At 41.5% G+C, this 25,640-nt stretch overlaps 2 protein-coding genes across 3 annotated transcripts in view; one reads left to right on the forward strand and one right to left on the reverse strand.

Moving 5' to 3' along the window:
- The window catches only part of chrnb3a (cholinergic receptor nicotinic beta 3 subunit a), a 40,610-nt gene extending 19,143 nt beyond the window's left edge, over positions 1–21,467 (forward strand). For both annotated transcript variants that reach the window (XM_077204118.1, XM_077204126.1), the window contains 4 exons: positions 15,075–15,119; positions 15,207–15,316; positions 19,019–19,922; positions 20,007–21,467. In XM_077204118.1, the coding sequence (XP_077060233.1) occupies positions 15,075–15,119; positions 15,207–15,316; positions 19,019–19,922; positions 20,007–20,138 (1,191 nt within the window). In that variant the 3' untranslated portion in view covers positions 20,139–21,467. The remainder of the gene's footprint in view (positions 1–15,074; positions 15,120–15,206; positions 15,317–19,018; positions 19,923–20,006) is intronic.
- The window catches only part of LOC143713118 (uncharacterized), a 311,754-nt gene that overhangs the window by 88,246 nt on the left and 197,868 nt on the right, over positions 1–25,640 (reverse strand). The gene's annotated exons all lie outside the window — the stretch shown is intronic.

Below are 25,640 nucleotides of genomic sequence, written 5' to 3' on the forward strand. Positions count from 1 at the left end.
GCAGGACTTGAGGAAGCAGGTTCCTTCAGCCTCTCTCATATCAGCCAGGTTTAGCCAGAGGTGTCTCTCCTGGACCACAGCTGTGGACATCACCTGACCCAGGGAGCGTGCAGTCCCCTTCGTCGCCGGGGAGCAAGGTCGGTGGCGACACGCAGCTCCTCCATGAGCCCTCTCTACCCTCGTGCATGTCCCTGAGCATCCGGGCCTGGTAGACCTGCAGGATGGTGGCGGCTTGCCCTGCAGCTCTGTAGGATTTCGCCACCAGGGTAGACGAAAATCTACAGGCTTTGGAGGGCTGCTTTGGATAACCACGCCAGGTAGAAGCACTCCGAGGACACAACTGTATCGCAACAGAGCGCTCCATCGGGGGGACCCCAGTGTACCCTTTAGCCACGGCCCCATCAAGGGTAGAGAAGGCGGAGGAGGCCGCTGAACGATTACTGGTAGACAATGATGACTTCCAGGATATCATGACCTCCTCAAGAAAGGGAAGAAAGGGACCATCTCCGGGAAGAAAGGTATTGGGGGCGTCAGCACCCACCGCCCCCAAAAACCAATCATCCAGCCGCAAGCGCTCAGGACAGGGTAGAGGATTCCATTCCAGCCCGATACTCACGGCTGACTGGGAAATCATGGCTGTCAATTCCGGATCAGACTTGGGCAATGCTGGCACACCCCAAGGCGGCAGCACAGCAGAGTCTTCATCTCCGGAAGACTCCAGCCTACCTTGTGATGCGGCGATCGACATCGTCTCATCATCTAGAGTGCCAAATGAGACGTGGGGAAGACTGGCCGGTAATCTCATCCTGCACACTCAAAATTGCAGTGCACAAGAAGGGGGTGTGGCCCGAGAAGGAATCGTCGGGGCTTTGTTCCACACCATAACACTCAGGTCACCCTGGCCACCAGCCAAAGTATTGCCTCTCGGCAAGGAGATAGATTGGGGTGTGGCAGGGGGGACCTACCTCCACGGAGGTCATTGAGTCTAAACCGAAGCACCGCGATGGTAATGTTCCCGCAATGAGAACATGAGTCATCCAAGATTGATCTTGAGTGATCTAAGCCCAAACACGCAAGGCAGCGATTGTACCCATCAGGTAACAAAACAAATCGAATGCACCCAGAAGTGCACAGGCAAGACATCCTTAAAAAGACGTGCCAAGCGCAAGCTCTTTTAGTGAGAGGAAAAAGCTCAGCAGAGTGATGAAGCGCCCAGCAAGAAGCACACACACTGTTGGCAGATCACTGCACAGATCAGCAGCAGGCATATATGATCTTGCTGGAATGCGCCGTTGCACCCAACACACTCGAGAGCCGCTCGTCTTGCTGTGGGGCGGAGTTGCGCTATGGTCGCAAATTTAATTGGACCAGCCTTTTCTCTCTCTCAACTTTTCTCACTCTCAACGTCTTCCAAGATGGCGACGCAGATGGCTGCCTCGGTTTGGAGCTCTCCAGCTATTGTGTTGTTTTTGTTCGTTTGTCCTGTGTTTAGTCATTATTTTCCTATCAGTTTCACCAAAGACTAACTACTGGACATTAGGAAACACACACCAGAAAACTATACAGTTTTTGATTTATTCACACGTTTTGCTGGACATTCTCGTTGGAGGTGCAGCGGTGCTGTTCAAACGCGCGGTCAGACGCAAACGCGGGAAGCGTGCAGGCGCGCTGGTTAAACTCCGCGAGCGCGGCCTGCGCACTGCACTCCCCAGCATTCATCTTGCGAACCTCCAATCCCTTCCTAACAAAATGGACGAACTACTTCTCCTCACAAGGATTAACAAGGATTTTTCTAACTCTGCTGCTCTGTGCTTCACTGAAACCTGGCTGAGTGAAGCCATACCGGACAACGCAATACATCTGCCGGGCTTCCAGCTGTTCCGAGCGGATCGCATCGCAGAGCTAATGGGGAAAATGAGAGGTTGTGGATTGTGTTTCTACATTAACGAAAATTGGTGTTCAGATATAACAACACTGAACAAGATATGCTCTCCTAACTTAGAGACCCATTTCATTAATTGCAAACCTCTCTACTCGCCACGGGAGTTTTCCTCTTTCATTCTCGTGAATGTTTACATCCCTCCAGACGCGTGCGTGAGCGCGGCGCTACAACAGCTGGCTGGACAAATATCTGAAACGGAACAAAAGCACCCGGACTCTCTTCTAATAATTATTGGGGATTTTAACAAATCAAATCTTTCCCGTGAACTATCAAAATACAGACAGCACGTTACATGTCCCACCAGAGACAGTAATATACTGGACCACTGTTACACCACAATAAGGAATGCGTATCACTCCGTTTCACAAGCAGCTTTAGGGCTCTCTGATCACTGTTTGGTTCATATTATTCCGACCTACAGGCAGAAACTGAAATCAGCTAAACCTGTGTTAAGGACTGTTAAAAGATGGACTAATGAAGCAGAGCAGGATCTACAGGCCTGCTTTGATTGCACTGATTGGACGGTTTTTGAAGCTGCTACCACCGATCTGGATGAGCTCACAGATACTGTAACATCATATATTAGTTTCTGTGAGGATACATGCATTCCTACCAGGACATTCTTATCATTCACTAATGATAAACCATGGTTTACTGGGAAACTCCAACACCTTCGTCATGCCAAAGAGGATGCTTACAGAAGTGGGGATAAAATCTTGTATAACCAGGCCAGAAACAGACTGACAAAGGAGATCAGAGTTGCTAAAAGAAGCTACTCTGAAAAACTGAAAAACCAGTTTTCATCCAACGACCCATTATCAGTCTGGAATGGCCTGAGGAACATCACCAACTACAAGTCACCATCCCCCCGATCTGTGGACAATCAACACCTGGCTGACGATTTAAATTCATTTTATTGCAGGTTTGAAAAGCCCTCATTCACACCACACACCGGCTCTAACCTGCACTTCACACATTCACCATCACCTCCTGCACTCCCACACCCCCCTCCTGCCATTCAACCTGAGCTTAAGGTCTGTGTGGAGGACGTGAGCCGAGTCTTCAAAAAACAGAAGACTAGGAAAGCTTCAGGCCCAGACGGCATCTCATCTGCTCGTTTAAAAGCCTGTGCTGACCAACTGGCCCCGGTCTTCACACAGATCTTCAATAGATCATTGGAGCAATGTGAAGTTCCCTGCTGCTTCAAACGCTCCACTATCATTCCGGTCCCCAAAAAACCCAAAATCACTGGACTTAATGACTACAGAACTGTCGCTCTCACGTCTGTCGTCATGAAGTCGTTTGAAAGACTGGTGCTGGCCCACTTGAAGAACATCAATGGACCCGTGCTGGATCCCTTTCAGTTTGCTTACAGAGCAAACAGGTCTGTGGATGATGCAGTCAACATGGGACTAGATTATATCCAGCAACATCTCGACAGACCTGGGACTTATGCAAGGATCCTCTTTGTGGACTTCAGTTCAGCCTTCAATACCATCATGCCTGATCTTCTCACAGCCAAACTGACCCAGCTCTCCATACCATCCTCGATCTGTCAGTGGATCTCCAGCTTCCTGACGGACCGGCAGCAGCGAGTGAGACTGGGGAAACACACATCCAGGACTCTCACCACCAGCACTGGCGCCCCTCAAGGGTGCGTTCTCTCCCAACTGCTCTTCTCCCTGTACACTAACGACTGCACTTCTAAAGACCCCTCTGTCAAGCTCCTGAAATTTGCCGACGACATCACTGTCATCGGTCTCATCCGGAACGGTGACGAGTCTGCTTACAGACTGGAGGTTGAACAGCTGGCTGTCTGGTGCAGTTACAACTACCTTGAGCTGAACACGCTCAAAACAGTGGAGATGATCGTGGACTTCAGGAGGAACAGCTCAGCACTCCCCCCACTCACCATCATGAACAGCACTGTGGAAGCAGTGGAGTCATTCAGGTTCCTGGGCACTACCATCTCTCAGGATCTGAAGTGGGACAATCACATTGACTCCATTGTAAAAAAAAAAGCCCAGCAGAGACTGTACTTCCTTCGCCAGCTGAGGAAGTTCAACTTGCCACAGGAGCTGCTGATTCAGTTCTACACAGCCGTCATCGAGTCTGTCTTATGCACATCCATCACTGTCTGGTTTGGTTCAGCTACCAAATCAGACATCAGGAGACTACAACGGACAGTCCGGACTGCGGAGAGGATCATTGGTGCCCCCCTCCCATCCCTCCAGGACCTGTACTCTTCCAGAGTGAGGAAGAGAGCAAGTAAAATCATCACAGACTCCACTCACCCTGGACACCACCTGTTTGAACTGTTACCGTCAAGACGGAGACTTAGATCACTGGCCACAAGAACATCTCGGCACAGGAACAGTTTCTTCCCACAGGCCATTTCCCTTCTGAACAGTTAAGACACCTCCCAAGGCATATGCCTTTAAGTGCAATACTCCCACTGTTTAGTGCAATATCCTACAACTCAGGTGATACTTATACTTATATTTAGATTTATTTATTATAATAGTCAAAACACTGTAAATATGTTCATAATCTGTAAATCTGGAAATGTCTATTCTGACTAAACCGTGATACTTTTATTCTCATATATTTTTATTTTTTATTCTTATAATTTGTAGTATTATGTTTCATGTTTCTTGTTGTATTTGTATAGTCCACTGGAAGCCTCAGCACCAAAACAAATTCCTTGTGTGTGCAAGCTGTCACGGATTCACCCAACGACACACCCCAGCCAGCTTCAACCCAACACACCTGGTCCCGATCGCAATCCCCGGAATTCTGATTCACCTCACCTGCACCCTCATCACTTCACTAACCACACCAGCTCTGCATATAAACCCCAGTCAGTCTACAGCTCATTGTCAGGTCTCGTCTTTCGATGCCAGTGACTCTCCGGTTCCTAAACCCTTCGGTCTGGTTCCAGTATCCTCAATATACCTACTGGAATTCGCGGATCTCTATCAGGATTCCAGTGGTCAGCTATTTCCAGTATCTACAAGACGGACTCAAGTTCAAGTCTTCTCCCTGTTTTCCCTGTGTGGATCTCGAAGCTCATTCCTGTATTCAGGAGTTGCAACAATCACTTCAAGAACCCTCATTGAATTCCGTCACGCTCTTCAGAACTACCGACCTGCCTCAGTAAGTCCCATGGCCAAACCAGCTTCATATGCAGGCGGGGAGGATTGCAACGGATTTCTTCTTCAATGCAAACTCTACTTGGAGGTAAACGCTGCTCAGTTTATTTCTGAAAGAGCCAAAATTGCTTTTATAATTTCTCTGCTCTCGGTTCGCGCATTAAACTGGGCTCAAGCTCTCTGGGAATCCAATGCACCCGCATTACAGACTTTAAATGGATTCTTTGAACATTTTCACACTGTATTCGCTCAAACTTCTAGTGCCATCTCCGTTCATGATCAGCTGTTTCGCCTACGACAAGGCACCTCCTCTGTTTCAGAATACGCTTTGAAGTTTCGAACGATCGCGGCAAGCAGCGGATGGAACGAAATCGCTTTGAGCGCTTATCGTCAAGGACTCAACCCAGATGTCGGGCTACAATTGGCCATCTATGATGACACCATTGGGATTGAAAAACTCATCCGCCGCTCGATCCTCATAGACCAACGTCGCACTGCATGTTTGTCTAATCTCCCTGCTCGTACTCGCATCTCCTCGTCCTTAAGCCCTCCAGTACCTGAGCCAATGGAAGTCGATACAGGACGTTTAACTACATCTGAACGTAACCGACGTCGAACTAATAATCTATGTCTCTACTGTGGTGCTTCTGGACATTATCGTGTCGAATGTCCCGTCCGTCCCAGCCGTTCGGCGGTGAGTACTGTAGATCTACCATTTCCAGTGTTAAACCTAAAACAAACTCCAGTCTTAATAACATATCTGAAACACTCTATTCCAGCGAAAGCTCTGATTGACTCCGGCGCGGCGGGGAACTTCATTTCAGCTTCTCTACTCAACCGTTAGCAAACCCCCCGTCAACGATTAAATCAACCACTGAATATACACTCCATCCTTGGAAAACCCCTTTCTAAAAGAAGTATTCAGCACTGCAGTCCCGAATTACACCTGTCCATCGGTTGTCTTCACCAAGAAAGATGCTCTTTACTGGTACTGGAGGGCTCCACTGCAGATATCGTCCTGGGACGCCCGTGGCTTACTCAACACTCGCCTGACATCTGCTGGACTTCTGGAGAAGTAAGTCGTTGGAGTGATCACTGTAAAAAGCATTGTCTACGTCCTGTCAAGAAACAATCCTCATCCGCCATATCCGCTGTCTCAGCAGTCCTGGGTTCAACCTCCGTCGAAAGTCCAGTCACCGAGTCTTCCCACCAGATCCCTCCGGAATACCGGGCCTTCCAGGACGTGTTTAGTAAACAACTCGCCACTACTCTACCACCTCACCGGCCATGGGACTGTGCTATTGCCCTGCTGCCTGGGGCCACTCTACCGCATGGGAAGATCTACCCGTTGTCCATCCCGGAGCAGAAGGCCATGGAGGAGTATTTGGAGGAAGCCTTACGCCAAGGATACATTCGACCTTCTACGTCCCCTGCCGCCTCGAGCTTCTTCTTCGTCGGGAAAAAGGACGGAGGACTGCGCCCATGCATTGATTACCGCATCCTTAATGCTTCTACCATCAAGTACAGATATCCACTGCCCTTGGTACCTTCGGCTCTGGAACAGCTACGTTGAGCTCGGGTCTTCACCAAACTCGATTTGAGAAGTGCTTACAACCTGGTTCGTGTACGTGAAGGCGATGAGTGGAAGACTGCCTTTATCACTCCTGCTGGGCACTATGAATATCGGGTTATGCCGTTCGGGCTGTCGAATAGTCCAGCAGTCTTCCAGGGCTTCATGAGCGAGATATTCCGAGACATGCTCCATCGGTTTGTGGTCATCTACATTGATGACATCCTAATCTACTCCTCCAACCTCGATGAACATGTACTACAGGTGAAGCAAGTCCTTAAACGCCTCCGTGAGTACCAACTGTACCTGAAGTTAGAAAAATGCGAGTTCCATCAAGAATCCATGCACTTCCTGGGGTACGTGATTCAGCCAGACGGCATTTCTATGGATCTAAATAAGGTAGAAGCGGTGATCAACTGGTCTAAACCCCAGTCCCTGAAGGAGCTGCAACGTTTTCTTGGCTTTGCCAATTTCTATCGTCGGTTCATCCGCGATTATAGTAAGATCTGCGCTCCAGTAACTTCCATGCTGAAGAAGGGTACCACACGGTTAACCTGGTCTGCTGAAGCTTCCGAGGCCTTTGAGGGTTTGAAGAAAGCCTTCTGTTCTGCTCCTACGCTGTGTCATCCCAACCCTGATCTCCCGTTCATAGTGGAAGTGGATGCGTCCACCAACGGAGTTGGAGCTGTCCTTTCACAGCGGCAGGGGACCCCTCCACGACTCCATTCATGCGCCTTTTTTTCACGCAAGATGTCCCCGGCAGAGCAGAATTATGATGTCGGTAATCGAGAACTCTTGGCTATTAAATTAGCTTTAGAGGAGTGGAGACACTGGTTGGAGGGAGCCAACAACCCATTTCAAGTAATTACAGACCACCGCAACCTTGAGTATCTCCAGGAGGCCAGAAGATTAAATCCTCGCCAGGCTCGGTGGGCTCTCTTTTTCACACGCTTTAATTTCACAGTTACCTACCACCCGGGTTCCAAGAATCTCAAAGCAGACGCTCTATCACGCCTCTATCAATCCGAAACCTCCACAGAAATCAACGAAACCATACTCCCTCCAGCCATGTTTGTCAGTCCCATCCAGTGGAACATCGACGAACTCATTGCCGACGCCACCCTTACCGAACCTGCTCCGCCGGGGGGTCCTGAGGGGAAGGTTTTCGTACCTACCAACTTCCGCTCCACCTCATGGACTCTGTACACACCTCTCCGGGCTCTGGACACCCAGTCAGCCAACAAACCCTCTCACTTCTCCAACAGCGCTACTGGTGGCCCGGCATGGCCCAGGATATCTCCCTATACGTGCAGGGGTGCACCGCTTGTGCTATGGCCAAGGTACCTCGACGTCTCCCAGAAGGGAAGCTCATGCCTCTACCAATTCCGAACAGACCCTGGTCCCATCTCGCCGTGGATTTTGTTACCGATCTACCATCGTCCAACTCCAAGACCTGCATTCTAGTGGTCGTTGACAGATTTTCCAAGTCCTGCAAATTGATATCCCTCTCCGGACTCCCCACAGCCTTCAAGACAGCCGAGATGTTATTCACCGAGATTTTCCGCCACTTCGGAATCCCAGAGGACATAGTATCGGATCGGGGACCACAGTTCATATCAAGAGTCTGGAAATCGTTCTTTAAGCTTCTAGGAGTATCGGTCAGCCTGACGTCGGGGTACCACCCTCAATCCAACGGCCAAGCGGAGCGTAAGATCCAGGAGATCGGGAGATACCTGAGAACCTACTGCCATGACGCACAGGAACGCTGGGACCAGTACCTCCCATGGGCAGAGTATGCCCAGAACTCTCTACGCCAAACATCTACAGGCTTGACGCCGTTCCAATGCGTTCTGGGATACCAACCACCTCTGTTCCCATGGACAGGCGAACCATCGGACGTTCCAGCGGTCCAGCACTGGTTCACCGAGAGTGAGAGAGTCTGGGACTCAGCCCACGTCCACCTACAAGGGGCAGTACGGAGGTTCCAACAACAGGCCGATGTACGTCGAGGACCCACACCCCACTACACTCCTGGTCAGCTGGTGTGGCTCTCCACCAGGGATATCCGCCTCCGACTGCCCTCCCGTAAACTGAGTCCCAGGTTCATAGGTCCATTCGCGGTGCTGAGGCAGGTCAATGACGTCACGTATCGACTTGCACTACCCCATCACTACCGGATTGCACCCACCTTCCATGTTTCCTTATTAGAACCCTACACTGCACCTCTCTCTTCCCCTTCCACAGAAGCTGAAGCTGGCGAAGTACCCCCTCCTCCTCCAGTGGACCCCACAGACGAAGCCGTATACCAGGTCCGCACCATCTTGGATTCTCGACGACGGGGGGGCCAGCTGCTGTACCTCGTGGACTGGGAGGGGTTTGGACCTGAGGAACACTGTTGGGTCCATCGGGACGACATCTTGGACCCCACGCTCCTCCAGGACTTCCACCGTGACCACCCGGATCGTCCAGGCCCCCGTCCACGAGGTCGCCCTCGTCGTCGGGGTCTACGGCCCTCAGGAGCTGGCCGTGGAGGGGGGGGGGGGGGGTACTGTCACGGATTCACCCAACGACACACCCCAGCCAGCTTCAACCCAACACACCTGGTCCCGATCGCAATCACCGGAATTCTGATTCACCTCACCTGCACCCTCATCACTTCACTCACCACACCAGCTCTGCATATAAACCCCAGTCAGTCTACAGCTCATTGTCAGGTCTCGTCTTTCGATGCCAGTGACTCTCCGGTTCCTAAACCCTTCGGTCTGGTTCCAGTATCCTCAATATACCTACTGGAATTCGCGGATCTCTATCAGGATTCCAGTGGTCAGCTATTTCCAGTATCTACAAGACGGACTCAAGTTCAAGTCTTCTCCCTGTGTTCCCTGTGTGGATCTCGAAGCTCATTCCTGTATTCAGGAGTTGCATAAAGTGTCTAAAATAAAGCTTCCTCTGCTTCTGAGATCCACGCTGCATCCACCGAAGCCCCTCGGGGTGCCGCCGCACCCCAGCTGCTGATGGATGCCTCTGCTAATGCAGCAGTCGCTCCGCAACAATCACTTGTCAACAATCACTGTTGCATACAGTGTCTAAAATAAAACCTGTTAACGTCATTCTCTGTGTCTTCATCCTTGCAGTAGTGTGACACAAGCACACTTGGCAATAAAGCTCTTTCTGATTCTGATTCTGATTAGTTTAGGCAGGATATGAGAATGGCAACTCAGATCATAGTTGCTAGACTATATTTACTCAACACATCATCATGACAACCAGCTGTATCACACTTTGTGTTTTCTATACTCTATCTAAATGATCCTATCGCTGTGTTTTCCTCTTCTCTTTTGACCCATGTATTGATCCTGATGATGCTGCTGAGCATTCAAGAACCTGATTGAAAATGCTAGCATGTGTGTAATATTACTAGACACACTTTTATCATGCCATACCACAACAGAATAGTTCCATAAATGCTTTACCATTTGACAATTTGAAGATGATAATTTGTGTCAATGGTTGTGCAGAACCCTTTTTAAAAAGAAACCAGGAGACGCTGTTTGGGTTGTGGTCAAATATAAATAGAGGTTAAAATGAATCTATTAAGTCAAGTCAAGTCATCCTCATTTATATAGCGCTTTTAACAATGTAGATTGTTTCAAAGCAGCTTTACAGAGATAAACATATAATTTAAGGTAACAGAGATTGGTTTGGTTTTATAGTGGCTCTTGAAAAATGTTTTTTCCAGCTAAAGTTAGTTTTGATTGATTCACTTCCGTCTAAATGATCATTTGTTATTAAATTAGGGGCCGCTAAGACGACACCGTTCTCTCTAAACAGACTTTAAACGTGAACCTGTGATAGACGCTGATGGCGTTCACATGCGCATTAAGAATTGATTCTATAGTTATGTGCGTTTGAATATATGTGCGCAGATTTGTAATTCCTTACAAACCATGCCTAAACAAACTACTGGTCTATAAATTTTGATGCAGAATTTTTATTTTATCTTATCACTTTGGGTAGGTAAGCGAACCGAAAAATTCCACAACGCTTTATCTGTAGAGTGGTATAGGGATCCTCCATAGGGAGAGGCTAGTTGGCACTTCAGCACTGCATTGTCATCAGGTCCAGGCGAAAGTCCTTCGTCAGATCTGGAAACGGCCCGGATCCAGCAGGCTGCGGGAAAACCTCGGGATAAACAAAGACACTAAAATTAGCGTAGATGCCATTCTTCTTATGATGTAACGAGTACATCAGGATTTGAGGGAAGTGTTCCCAGTTCCGGCTGACCTAATCTAAGCAGCCTAATATTGAATTATAGAAGTCTATAGAGTGTTATGTGAATGCTAGATCAAAGAGATGCGTTTTTAGTCTAGCTTTGAACTGACAGACTGTGTCTGCTTCCCGGACAATGTTAGGAAGATTGTTCCAAAGTTTTGGTGCTAAATAGGAAAAGGATCTACCGCCAGCACTCGATTTATATATTCTAGGTATTATCAACTGGCCGGAGTTTTGAGATCGCAATAGACGTGAAGGACTATAATGCATTAAGAGCTCGCTCAAGTACTGGGGAGCTAAACCATTTAGTGCTTTGTAAGTAATCAGCAATATTTAAACATTTATACGATGTTTAATAGGGAGTCAATGCAGTGTTGACAGAACCGGGCTAATATGGTCGTACTTCCTGGTTCTGGTAAGAACTCTAGCGGCTGCGTTTTGAACTAGCTGTAGTTTGTTTATTAAGCGTGCAGGGCAACCACCCAGTAGAGCATTACAATAATCTAGCCTTGATGTCATGAACGCATGAACTAGTTGTTCCGCATTTGTCAATGAGAGCATATGACGTAATTTAGATATATTTTTAAGATGGAAAAATGCAGTTTTACAGACACTAGACACGTGACTTTCAAATGTAAGATTGGTATCAAAGAGCACACCCAGGTTCCTAACTGACGACGAAGACTTAACAGAGCAGCCATCAAGTGTTAGACGGTATTCTAGGTTATTACGTGTTGAAGTTTTTTGTCCAATAATTAGAATCTCTGTTTTTCAGAATTTAGTAGTAGGAAATTACTAGTCATCCAATTTGATATCAACTATGCATTCCGATAATTTTGTGAATTGGTGAGTTTCGTTAGGTTTGGAAGAAATATAGAGCTGAGTATCATCAGCATAACAGTGAAAGCTAATTCCATGTTTTCTAATGATATCTCCTAAAGGTAGCATGTACAGAGTGAACAGCAGTGGTCCTAGTACTGAGCCTTGTGGTACGCCATACTGAACTTGTGATCGATAAGACATCTCTTCATTTACTGCTACAAACTGATAGCGGTCAGATAATATGATTTAAACCATGCTAATGCAGTTCCACTAATGCCAACATAGTTTTCTAGTCTATTTAAGAGAATGTTGTGGTCAATGGTGTCAAATGCAGCACTGTATTAATATAATACAGTATAGTATTAAAGGGATAGTTCACACAAAATGAAAATTATTTAATAATGTATTCACCTTCAAAAGAGGGTGGTACCATTGACTTCCATTGTATGGACAAAAAACACAGAGACATTTTTAAACAAATATTGTTCCAAACCTGTGGAAGAAGAAAAAAAAATCATACAGGTTTGACTTGACATGAGGGTGAGTAAATAAATAGAATTTGAATTTTGGGGTAAACTATCTTTTTAATATAACACATTATTGTTTGTTTGGATATTACATTGATTATAACATAGTAGGCTATAATTCTGTGGTACATATAAGTCATAATAATAATTAAAATACAGAAATCTGTTTGTATTTTAAATAAAAAACACAATGCAGCAGTAATTTGGAATATTATGTTTCTGTTAGGACAACTATCATCAAAGACGATTGACAATTAGCATACAGTTTGGATTGGCGGTACAGTTCTGTTCTGGGCAGGAACTCCCTGCACATCCTTGCAGCCAAGCCTGGATAAGAGCAGGGAGAGCAGCAATACCCCCCCTTAGGGTAAAGCGAACAGAACCAACATGCCAAATCCTGACTGGACGAGAGGAGGAGCTGGTTCTTTGAAATATTTTAACATTTGCGTCTATTCCGAATGCAAAAACCCGACTGTAAAATGGACGGTTGTTAATAATTTTGTTTGAAAATATAATTTTATAATTATTGCATAATTATGTTGATTAGCCCTAGAAAACCTAACTATGCTTTTCTTTCAAACATTTTGGCAATCATTTGTTTCATGTGGATGCATTCAGACATTTATTATTCATTCATTTTACCATTGTGAATAAGCAGAGAGTAAAGCCAGCTGACAAGGTGTAAGGTGCTGTGAGAAGAAGCCCTCTGGTCACTATGAATGATCTGTTACTGTGGCAAGATCTGCAAAAGGATTCTTCAGATAATTATTTGAACAGAATACAGGTTAGGAACAATGAATGTAAATAATCACAGAATTATCACTTTTATGTGAACTGTCCCTTTAAGCTACTCCCAGTTGCCCATGTTAAATCAAATCACAGAGTCTGAGTCAGTGCATGTATGAGTCATCTATGTAAATCCATAAATCATGCAATAATGCACTGTACAGTGTGAGTAATTATGTCTTACAATATGAACATGTTTGCATGCAACACTTCCCCCGTAACTACTGGCTGACGTTATAGTGAGACTGGCTCCATTTAAGAGTGTGGGGTTAATATATCTACATGATTGTAAATGTTTAATCTTTTACCTATAAAATATGAATTGCCTTTTCATACTTTACAGGAATCAGAGAAAGGCAAACAGTGTTCTTGGTGATCAGTTGATCTTTATTGTAGAGACAAGTTATTAATACAATTACATTTTATTACTTATTTACAATTATTTCAATTTAAAAAACTGCATTTACACTGTGACACGTTCACAAAATAATTCATTCTGAAATGTGCTACAAAAATAGTTTGATTGAAATGAGCATTGACCTAAGCTGCACAAGAATCATATTGTCTATACGATGTCATTCTTATTTTATCATCATGACTAGGTAGTACAAGTGTCTAATAGGGATTTTGATATATAAATGTGGTTAATGTAATGTGGGAATATAATGAATTATTTAATTTCACAAGAGCAAAAAAAAGCTTCTTCATATTGCTGTATTCAAGTCCTCTTGAGATGTGATTACTTACAATTTCACAATTGCAACATGAGGTGCATGAAGTGATTTTATCTTTATTGCTTTATTGTAAAGAATATTCTTTATTAAAAGCACGCAAAATGTGAACAGACTAAATTGTACCATAGAGCATTCAAACTTATTACGATCAGTACCAATTTGTTTCAGTCATTATTCTTTAATTGAAAACTTGGAAAGGCGTGGCTTAACGAAGATCGAGAGTTTCTAACTGGCAGTTACAATTTATTGTGGATCTCAACTTGTAAATTTGATCATACCGCAAAGAAATAGATTTTTGGTCGAACTATCCCTTTAAAACCTTTCATTCACAGAGTAGAACTCTGGTTGTTGAAAATTTGGCCTATGCAAGCAGGATGTCGGAAGCTGTCCAAATCTAGTATTTACATCCACATAACATCCTGGAAACTAAGATGCCTTTATCTGATTGATTTTATAAGGCTGCCTATGATATCCCACAATCCTGTCCATGTTTTTCAGTGGTTTGTGGAAATAATAAAAATGGCACAGATGAAGAGTTTAATTATTAAAATAATTTATAAAAGTACATTTTTCCTAACTTTAATTTTTTTTTAGAAATAAAATATAATACATATTTTAGTCACTAAATATTTGCTTAATTATGCCTACCTCACTGTAGACATAACCAGGATAATCAGCGTGACAATATGGTGCTTTGTTGGAAGCCTGTTTAGTCTGAGCAGTGTGGCAGCAAGGTTTTTTTTAGGATTCAGGCACATCCTATATATATTTGTCCTGCAGAGCCACCTGATGGTCATATCCTGTAACCAACATGATATTCAGCACTCACCTTGTTGTCACGATTTGACTTGAAATTGTATATTTCTGGCTGGTGAAACACTGAACACTGTAGGAACAATTGATTTTCACACCCTTCTTATATAACAGATGTGTCTCAGTATATTGGTTCCTATTCAGGGTCTGAATTTCAATTTAATGAAACAAAAGACATATAATAAATACTATCTTTTTAGCTGCTATATAAATATCACAGTTGAGTTAATCCTCTGAATGACACAAGTAGGTCAATGGTGAGAGATTTTGAGTCTTTGAGAGAAATAGTGCATTCGGGTTCATTTAAAACGTGTTATGTGGTTCAAACACATGTATGGTGGAATCGCATTTTGGCAAATATCGACATTTTTTCACCTTTCATTGTGTATGGTGTAATCGCATTTTAGGAAATATATACATTTTTCACCTTTCATTGTGTATTTTCTTAATTTTCAGGATGAAAAGAATCAACTAATGACTACAAATGTCTGGTTGTGGCAGGTAACCCAAAGAAATTTTGGCTTTCATTATTAAAGTATGTCCCAAAATACTTTCTTGATTCATGCTTTAATGGTCTCTTTCTTGTAGGAGTGGACAGACTCTAAGCTTCGTTGGAATCCAGAAGATTATGGTGGAATCACATCCATCAGAGTGCCCTCAGAAAGTATCTGGCTACCAGACATCGTCCTTTATGAGAAGTAAGTCTTTTTATGACCTTTTATACGTATATAATGTCATACAGGTGCTCATATTAGATAATGCAGTTGTGTCTTGGCTTCATCCAATGTTAATCGGACTACAATTGGCCAGTTTTTGTGCGCTTGTTCTAGATGACACAAAATCTGTATTTAAAGTCCCCTGTTATGCTTTTTTCTGATATTACCTTTCATTTAGTGTCTTATATAGCTTTGAAGAAAGATCAAAAGGCACAATAAATGGAGGTGTTGTCTCCTGAAAGAAAGAACCGATTCTGAACCGCCTGGAACAAGTCATCAGTGATTCCAGGCTTACCTCCTACTCAAACCTACGTAGATTTGTAACAAATGTGCATAATGCCAGCCTATGGTCTTCATTGGCTGCCTGTGAACAACATCTAAACAACTGTAGTTGAAGCTGAGGCTGGAAGAGTTTATTTCAAGCATAGCAGACATAGAAAAAACTGTACCAGGAGAGCAAATATTGCCAATATCCAGCAAAATTAAAAAGCAGGAATTTTAAATATTTTTTTTATTTTTAACTATTTTATTCATAATGAATTTAAATTATTAAATAGAAACAATAAAATTACATTGAATTTTAATAAAAAAATTTTTTTTTAAATTTAGTCTAATTTTAATTCAAGTTTAAGTTTGCTTCATATTTAATCACACCTATGGGTTGTATTTAATATCAATTTGACATTATCAAATAACTATTGGGGAGAAGTTTCAAAAGGTTGAGAAACACTGCGTCAGACAATTTTTATGAAGTTTTTATGAAAGTTTCTCCTCAGGACCTTCCAGGACACCATAACATCATGTCTAATGATCTATAACATATTCAAATTGTCCTAAAAAAATTTAAATACTTATTAGAAGAGTAGAAATGGAATGGACATTGAAAAAAATGTCATTTATTAATTAAAATATTTTTTTAACTGCTGCATCTGACACCATTGTTGTTCTTTCCAAATACATGCACAATAATATAATTTACTAACCCATTTAGAATAGCCTAGCAGCAGCATACAGTAGCAATGTAACTCACAAAATCTTAGCCATATCGGTAACATATTACAATATGTATATAATAAAAAAGTACTTACAAATATTTTATAAACTATTATTTTATTTGTAATTCATAGTTTATATATTGTAGTCTCTATAGTGAGTTCTTCATTCGGTTCTCACTTTAGATTAAGTCACGGAAAATCTAAAATAAAATGTCATTAAGTGCTTTTAACCAACCTTTATTGGACATTAATTCCATTAATATTAAGTGTTCTTTAAAATGTTTGCAAATACATTAAGCTATTGTTGGAGAACTTACAGTTAAGACCCAGGACCAGATATGATGAAGACCAGGAGTCAGAGTTGCAATCAACTGAAGAAAATTTGGTAACACTTTAAGGTAAGGGTACATGAATTATCATAAATTCATGCATGAATTCTGCATTCATTCATGCATTAATATCTCATGAATCATCAGGAACTAACACAAGTTCAACATTTTTCATTCATGACTTCATGGATGAACAACACCTTAATTAAAACATTAACTAAGATGAGCACATCATCATGAGTTATGGTTTATTACGCATGATCATGATGTTTTCTTTGTTCACAGTTATGCCACCATTAATAGCACATTGTTCATCAGTGTTTCAAAGGACTAGTCACCACTTTAGTTGAGGGGCCACACACATGATGAAGTCATTGATGGATAATGCTTAGTTAATGATGACTACTGTATTTGAATGTCAACAGAATTTGTGTGCTATGAGTTGCGATTGGTCTATCTTGGGGTCTGTCCAATACAGTAGTCATCATTAACTGAGCATTATCTACCAATGACTTCATCATGTGTGTGGCCCCTCAACTAAAGTGGTGACTAGGTCACTGACCTAGACAAAAAACAAAGAAAACATAATGATCATGTGTAATAAATCATAATTCATGATAATGTGCTCATCTTAGTTAATGTTTTAATTAAGGTGTTGTTCATCCATGAAATCATGAATGAAAAACGTTGAACTCGTGTTAGTTCCTGATGATTCATGAGATATTAATGCATGAATGAATGCAGAATTCATGCATGAATTTATACATGAATTCATGATAATTCATGTACCCTTACCGTAAAGTGTTACCGAAAATTTTACTGAAGAATAGTTTGCCGTTTCATCAGCAGTAGTCAGCTTCACACTCAGCAAGGAGTTTGCAGGTCGCTCTGCATACACACTCAGTACAGCAGCAATTATACTCTCACACAGATCACTAAACTACGTCATCACATCAGGTTGAATGATTCGGATTGGTTAAGACATAGATAAACTTCCACATATGGGCTGTTATAGTCAGACCATATCTCCATTGATTATTTGGATGACAACCAGTATGCCTGAGGTCACAAATCTGAGTTTCCAGGCTCCAGTTTGTCTGTCAGATGGTCATTTCATCTCTCCTGGGGGCCAGTTGCTCACCTCACAAACAAGTTCTATAACAAAAGGGTACTGACAAACACGCACACCCACAGACACGCAGCTTCTTCAAGGTTAGAGTTGGTCGAGCTCTAGCTCCGATCAGGAAACTTTCCTAAAATATACTGATGAGATGTACTTTCTCTCAGTAAGAGGTTCAGACTAAATTTGTCATTATTCTCTAGTGATTGAAGATGAAAAGTGAAGTAATTGCTTGAACTAAGAATTGCTCACGTATGAGACAGGCCTGAGTGACCCCAGTGAACTAGTCTGTCAGGGTCAGCTAGAACAGTAAATATAACTTTTTTTTTTTTTTCAGTAAATATAACGTTTGGTGCTTCTCTCAAAAACAAATCACTCAAAGGATATGTATTGAAGCGACAGTGGATTCCAGATTCCAACCCCTTCACTATGATCCCTTAATCTTGTACCTTAAGGCATGTATTGTATGTATTGTATGCTGTCAATAAGTCAATACACTGTGTTTTTGTGTTTATGCGAATGTAAGTAAATACGTGGGGTAGAAAAAAATACAAACAAACACTCATGAGATCACATTGTTAAAATGCATCAGTTAGGGTTAGAGGATAGAATATACAGTTTGTACAATATACAAATCTTTATTTCTATGAAAAATACCTATAAAGTGTGTGCGCGTGTTTGCGTCCTTAATGTATTTGTACACATTTTAAAAAACACTTATAATATGAGTATGAATTAATATGAATGCAATTAATGTACATTAAAGGTTAATTAATGCCATTTTCTGACCTAATCTAAAATAAGTATTTACTCCTGATAACAATTAACAACTCCCTTTAAACTACTGGTTTAAAATACTAGACATTTATATATGGTTAATAAGTTATTAATGAACCATTCAAAACATTATTTAACTATTTTTATGAGCTAATTAAACAATAATAATTTTGGTAATTACAGTGACAATGAATGAAGAGCACACTATTTGTATATAGGCTATTAATATATTAGTAATGTAGAGACTACAATATATAAACTATTAATAAACTATAAATTAATAGTATGCAAATGATTTGTACGTACTTTATTACTGTATACTTAATATAAAGTGTTACTGCAATTTCCAGAACCTCTGAGCATTGCAGCATTGACATTTGCATGGGCAATAACTACTCACATTTTCATCAAAAAATGTGAAATGTAGTTGCTAATATCATGTCTCTCTCTCTATCTCTCTTAGTGCTGATGGCCGGTTTGAAGGATCTCTAATGACCAAAGCCATTGTAAGGTCTAATGGTACCATCATGTGGACTCCTCCTGCTAGCTATAAATCCGCCTGTACCATGGATGTCACCTTTTTCCCCTTCGACAGGCAGAACTGCTCAATGAAGTTTGGATCATGGACATACGATGGCACTATGGTGGACCTGACCCTGTTAGATGCATATGTAGACCGTAAAGACTTCTTTGACAATGGCGAATGGGAAATACTGAATGCTACCGGGCAGAGGGGCAGTCGGCATGACGGCATTTACTCCTATCCCTTCGTCACATATTCGTTCATAATGAAGCGTCTCCCTCTCTTTTACACACTCTTTCTCATCATCCCATGTCTTGGCTTGTCATTTCTTACCGTGCTGGTCTTCTACCTTCCCTCGGATGAAGGAGAAAAGCTTTCCCTCTCCACATCCGTCCTTGTGTCTCTCACTGTGTTTCTTCTCGTTATTGAAGAGATCATCCCATCTTCCTCTAAAGTCATTCCTCTGATAGGAGAGTATCTACTTTTTATCATGATCTTCGTCACATTCTCAATCATTGTAACTGTATTTGTCATCAATGTCCATCACCGTTCTTCTGCCACATACCATCCCATGGCACCATGGGTTAAGAGTCTTTTCCTCCAGAGATTACCCAGACTGCTCTGCATGAGGGGGCACTCTGATCGGTATCAGTACCCAGACATCGAGCTAAGGAGCCCAGAGCCAAAACGAGGGATGAAAAAAGGGCAACAGAAGAGTGCCGGAGGTGGACGTGGGGGGTTAAAGGAAGATGATAACCAGGCCTGGATTGCCCTGTTGGAGAAAGCCACTAACTCAGTGCACTACATTTCCAGACACATCAAGAAGGAACACTTCATCAGAGAGGTACCACTCAATCAATTAACAATTGATAATAAGTGCTTGCTTTATACTGTGTATTTAGTGTATTTGGGTCTGTTTGTTTCTCAGGTCGTTCAGGACTGGAAGTTTGTGGCTCAGGTGTTGGACCGGATCTTCCTATGGGCCTTTCTCACAGTTTCTGTGCTTGGGACAATCCTCATCTTCTACCCGGCTGTGCGGATGTACCTCATGTCATCATAAAACCCACAAGATTTCAGCCTACCAAATCTCTTTTTCTCAAAACAGCATTCTTATGACATCTTTGAAATATATGTAGTTCCCACAACACTACAGTAATCCTTCTAATAGTCCTTTTCTGACCTAGCCACATTTGTAATCCGCTGCAAATTCAGCTTCTCACTCTCCCTCCTAGATGCTGTGTTTAATAGTTAGACTGAAAATAGTAAAACTCAGCTGAAATTAAGTTTAGGAATCTTCTTCCCATTAAACATATAACTAAGAGGCAGCTGATACAGTTGGATGGGGTTTGGATCTGTGTATAATAACTTTTGAGGGGATCATGGTTTTAAAGATCTTCAATAATTTGACTTTATTGTGATGTATGAGGTGAAACCACGTGTCTTAGGCTTCTCATTTTGCTTTCAGATTTATTTATGTACACAATTATTTATAAAAAATTATTTACCAAATATTTTTACAGGTTTAATGTGTCAACTGTCTATGTATGTAATATGTTACTGTAACAAACCTATTTGCACTGCTTTTTAATTTAATTCACCACTTTTGGAATTAAAATGCAATCTGTTTAGAGTTTAAATCAAAACTGATCTCCATCCAGGCTTAAACGTAATAATCTTACTGCTCACATTTTGTATTAGGTGTCTTTAACTACTATACTGGCATCATCATCATCATCATCATCAATAATAATAATAATAATAATAATAATAATAAATGTTAGGTACCATGTAGTTATTTTGTTCATGTTGTAATTCAAACACAGAGGTAAGCTTAGGGTAAGGTTTTGAGGTATGGTTAGGTTTAAGGGCTGGTTAAGGTGTAAGGAAAGGGTCAACAATGTAATTCTAAATGTAATTACAGAAAATTAATTACAGCTGTAATTACATTCAGGAGTTTTAAATATGATGTATTTGCACAATAACTTCACTGTAACAAATGATTAATTTAAATGTTAGTACATAGTTGTTAAAGACACTTCATATGAAATGGGTCCCTTTTACTAATAATATAAAGTTTTTTTATAAGTCTGGAAGATAACTTTTTCCTATAGTAAGTATAATCAATTATAATAATATCTCTCTTATTGGCACATGTGATATTTACTGTACAGTCTATAATCTATTTTCCTAGTTTTTAGTACTGTTAAATGCAGTAGTATCATGCCTTTGGATTATGCATATGTACATTTTATTCAGATGAGGCCATACATAATACAAAACGCACGTGTATGTATGTACAATCTTCCACCATTTGGGATTTATAAAAATAACTTTGCACTGGCACATATGGTTTTAAAAATCTTAATATCTGTCCTTTGCACTCACGCTTACTTTTAGTAAGAGCACATGGGTGGGATTAACTGTAGTTTTAACTACAGTAGTTGTTTATTAGCAAGGACTGGATTATGACACCCTCCTTTATTTCTGGTCATTGTTGTTGTATCATAGTCATCATGTTGTTTGAATATTTAATTTTAAAGTACAAAATAAATTAATAAATAATATTGTCAGTGACCTTTTTTCTAATGTATTTTACTCCATAGTGTCACATCAGAAACATTTCTCTGGTTCAGAATAGCCTGGCATTTTGCAAGGTAAACTTTGAGTAAATCAGTGTTATTTGCACCCCTTAAATCATTGTTTCCCAACCCTGTTCCTCGAGGCTAACCAACACTATACATTTTCGAATTCTTCGAAAATAGCTTGATAGTAGGGACTCCATGAACAGAAATATATCCTTCAGGAACAGTGTTGGGAAACAATGCTTTAAATACGAGGTAGGTGATTTGTTCTATAAATATTTTTTGTTATCCTGGTCAAATAAATTCAACATGAAATCTTACTGTACATGATTTATCAGAACAGCTTTCAAATGATTACAGAAGTCAAATTAGCATGTTGCCTTTTGTATTCATGAAGACTGTGTATTTAATGTCTACATTACTGAATGCTGCTTTTGTATTGCATCAAAGAGAAATTATTCAAATGTACAGCGCTGCAAGGTGTTGTTGACAGTCTAGTTTGGCTTCTTGATAGATGGGCTTTAATCTCAAAGCATCTCGCCTGGGAGTGATATTGACAGAGCATGAACAATTTCCATTTCTAGAGCATGTGAATTCCTCTGATATGTTTTCAAGCCGCATCTGGGCTTTGTAATCATTGACACAGCAACCGATAATGTGTAAACGGTAAGGCAAGGCAAGTTTATTTATATAGCACATTTCATACACAATGGTAATTCAAAGTGCTTTACATAGAAGAAATTAAAATAATCAAAAGAAATCAGAATAATTAAAACAGTTTAGAGTAAAAGATAAAATACAGAAATAATCAAAAGAAATCAGAATAATTAAAAACATAAAATAGAATACAGTACAAACAGTCGGACGAACAGTGGCACAGTGCTCATTCATTAAATGCACAGTTAAACAGATGTGTTTTGAGTCTGGATTTGAATGTGACTACTGTAGGAGCACATCTGATCTCTTCTGGAAGCTGGTTCGAGCTGCGGCTGGCATAATAGCTAAAAGCAGACTGGCGATGCTTAGACCTAACCCTTGGTATTTCTAGCTGATGTGATCCTAATGATCTGAGCGATCTGTTGGGTTTATATTCAGTGAGCATATCTGCAATGTATTGAGGTCCTAGGCCATTGAATGATTTATATACGAGTAATAATACTTTAAAATCAATCCTAAATGTAACTGGCAGCCAGTGTAAAGCCCTGAGGACTGGTGTGATGTGTTCATATTTTCTGGTTCTGCTCAGAATCCTGGCGGCAGCGTTCTGTATGAGCTGCAACTGTCTTATGGTCTTTTTGGGAAGGCCAGTGAGGAGTCCATTACAATAATCCACCCTGCTGGTGATGAAAGCATGCACAAGTTTCTCTAAGTCTTGACTGGAAACAAAACATCTAATTCTTGCAATATTTTTCAGGTGATAGTATGCTGATTTAGTTATTGCTTTGACATGACTACTGAAACTAAGGTCTGACTCCAGAAACACACCAAGATTCCTGACTTGATTTTTAGTTGTTTGACCCCTAGACTGAAGGTATGCGTTCACCTTGAGAACTTCATCTTTGTTTCCAAACGCAATGACTTCAGTTTTGTCTTTGTTTAACTGAAGAAAGTTTTGGCACATCCAATTGTTTACTTCATTAATGCATTGGAACAGAGAGTTAATGGGGCTGTAATCGTTAGGCGATAGGGATAAGTAGAGCTGTGTGTCGTCTGCATAGCTGTGGTAAGCGATTTGGTTATTTCTCATTATTTGGCTCATTGGGAGCATGTACAGGTTGAATAGGAGTGGCGCAAGAATTGAGCCTTGAGGGACTCCGCATGTCATGGATGTCCACTCAGACTTATGATCTCCAATACTCACATAATAACCTCTCCTTACCAAGTATGACCTGAACCATTTTAGGACTTTCCCAGAAAACCCGACCAGTTTTCCAGCCTGTCAAGAAGTATGTTGTGATCAACAGTGTCAAATGCAGCACTGAGGTCGAGTAGTACCAGCACTGATAATTTGCTTGTATCAGTATTTAAGCGAATATGGTTTATTATCTTTATGACCGTTGTCTCTGTGCTGTGGTGCGGTCGGAAACCAGATTGAAAATTGTCAAAGTGTCCATTTGAGCTTAAGAATTTGTTCAGCTGATTGAAGACAACTTTTTCAATGATCTTGCCTATGAAAGGAAGTTAAGAGATCGGTCTATAGTTGTTTAATATGGTCTTATCCAGATTGCTCTTTTTCAGGAGGGGCTTGACAACTGCAGTTTTCAGAGAGTTCGGAAAACTCCCAGAGAGAAGTGAGGCATTTACCACTGCTAGGAGATCTGCTTCTAAGCTGTGTAACACATTTTTGAAAAAAGATGTGGGAAGTGCGTCAAGGGCGCAGGTTGATGTTTTAAGGTGCTGTACGGTTTCTTCCAAAATGTTACCATCAATTTCTTCAAAATCAGACATAGTGACTACTTTCTCAAGCTGTTGTCTGATCTGCCTGATCCCAGCGCAACTCAAGGATGAGCTGATCACCTTTCTGATATTATTGATTTTCTCAGAGAAGAAAGAAGCAACTCACTGCACTTGCTCTCTGAGAGCTTTTCACTGGGAATCTGGCTTGGGGGGTTTGTCAGTCTCTCTACAGTAGCAAAAAGAGTGCGTAAGTTGTTTATATTGCTGTTTATAATATTCAAGAAGAAAGTCTGTCTAGCTTTTCCTAGTTCCTTATTGAAAGCATGGATGCTGTCTTTGTAGATGTTATAATGGACTACAAGTTTTGTCTTCTGCCACATGCACTCTGCTTTTCTGCATTGTCTTTTCATATTTTGGACTGCTGTTGAGTTTCTCCAAGGTGCTTTTTGTCTGCCATTCTTCTTCCTGACTTTCACAGGAGCAATATCATCAATTACACTCTTAACTTTTGAGTTAAAAGAATCAAGGAGAAAATCAGCAGGTATGCTTGGTGTTAAAGATATAGCCTTCATAAACAGTGCACTAGTGTTCTCATTTATGCATCTCTTCTTGACAGACACAGATCTAGCTGCAATGGCAGGAGAGATCAATATATCAAAGAAAATACAAAAATGATCAGACAGTGCTACATCCTTAATAACAATCGATGAAATGTTTAGATCCTTGCTGATAAGTAAATCTAGAGTGTGTCCATGATTATGTGTGGGTCCATGTACATGCTGAGTCAGATCAAAAGTTTTTAAAACAGTTTTGATTTCTTTTGCCATATTGGTTTCTGCATTATCTATGCGAATGTTTAAGTCTCCAGCAATGATAAAACAGTCAAACTCTGAGGAGATTGTTGATAACAGTTCTGTAAAGTCATCAGCAAAGGCTGGAGAGTATTTTGGAGGCCTGTAAACAATGATAAGTAAAATGCGTGGAGCACCTTTTAACACAATACCCAGATATTCGAAAGACGGGTAATTCCCAAATGATATTTGCTTACATTGGTAGACATCTTTAAAAAGAAAATAGCTAAACCCCCACCTCTTCTGACAGCTCTGCAGACACTCATGAAAGTAAATTTAGGAGGGGCTGTTTCATTGAGGACTGTTGCACTGCAGCTGTCTTCAAGCCAAGTTTCATTTAGCAACATAAAATCCAGGTTGTATGTGGTTATTAAGTCTTTGACTAGAAGTGATTTATTTTTAAGTGAGCGGATGTTTAAAAGTGCTAACTTAACAGTCTTACTTTTTCTCCCCACAGCAATCTTAGTTTGGCGTGTAATAGGCACCAGATTAGATGGGTTTGCTGTACGGCTTTTGAAGGCCTTAGACTTTCTATCATGTAATCGAACAGCAATAGCGAAAGATACAGGCACACTGGGTACACTGGGTTCCCGCTTGTTCTGTAAACATTTGGAAAAGTTATTGTTATCATAGCGGGGACCCGACACATATCACTGAGAGCTGGTATCAGTTGTTTTTGGTTCACCTCGAGCAGATGGAGGGGGGTGTGGGCCCTGGCGCTGTGGCAGAGGC

Source organism: Siphateles boraxobius, unplaced genomic scaffold (genome assembly GCF_051911475.1).
Source record: "Siphateles boraxobius isolate OS27281-9 unplaced genomic scaffold, OSU_SipBor_1 119, whole genome shotgun sequence".
In the NCBI taxonomy this organism is placed as follows: domain Eukaryota; kingdom Metazoa; phylum Chordata; class Actinopteri; order Cypriniformes; family Leuciscidae; genus Siphateles; species Siphateles boraxobius.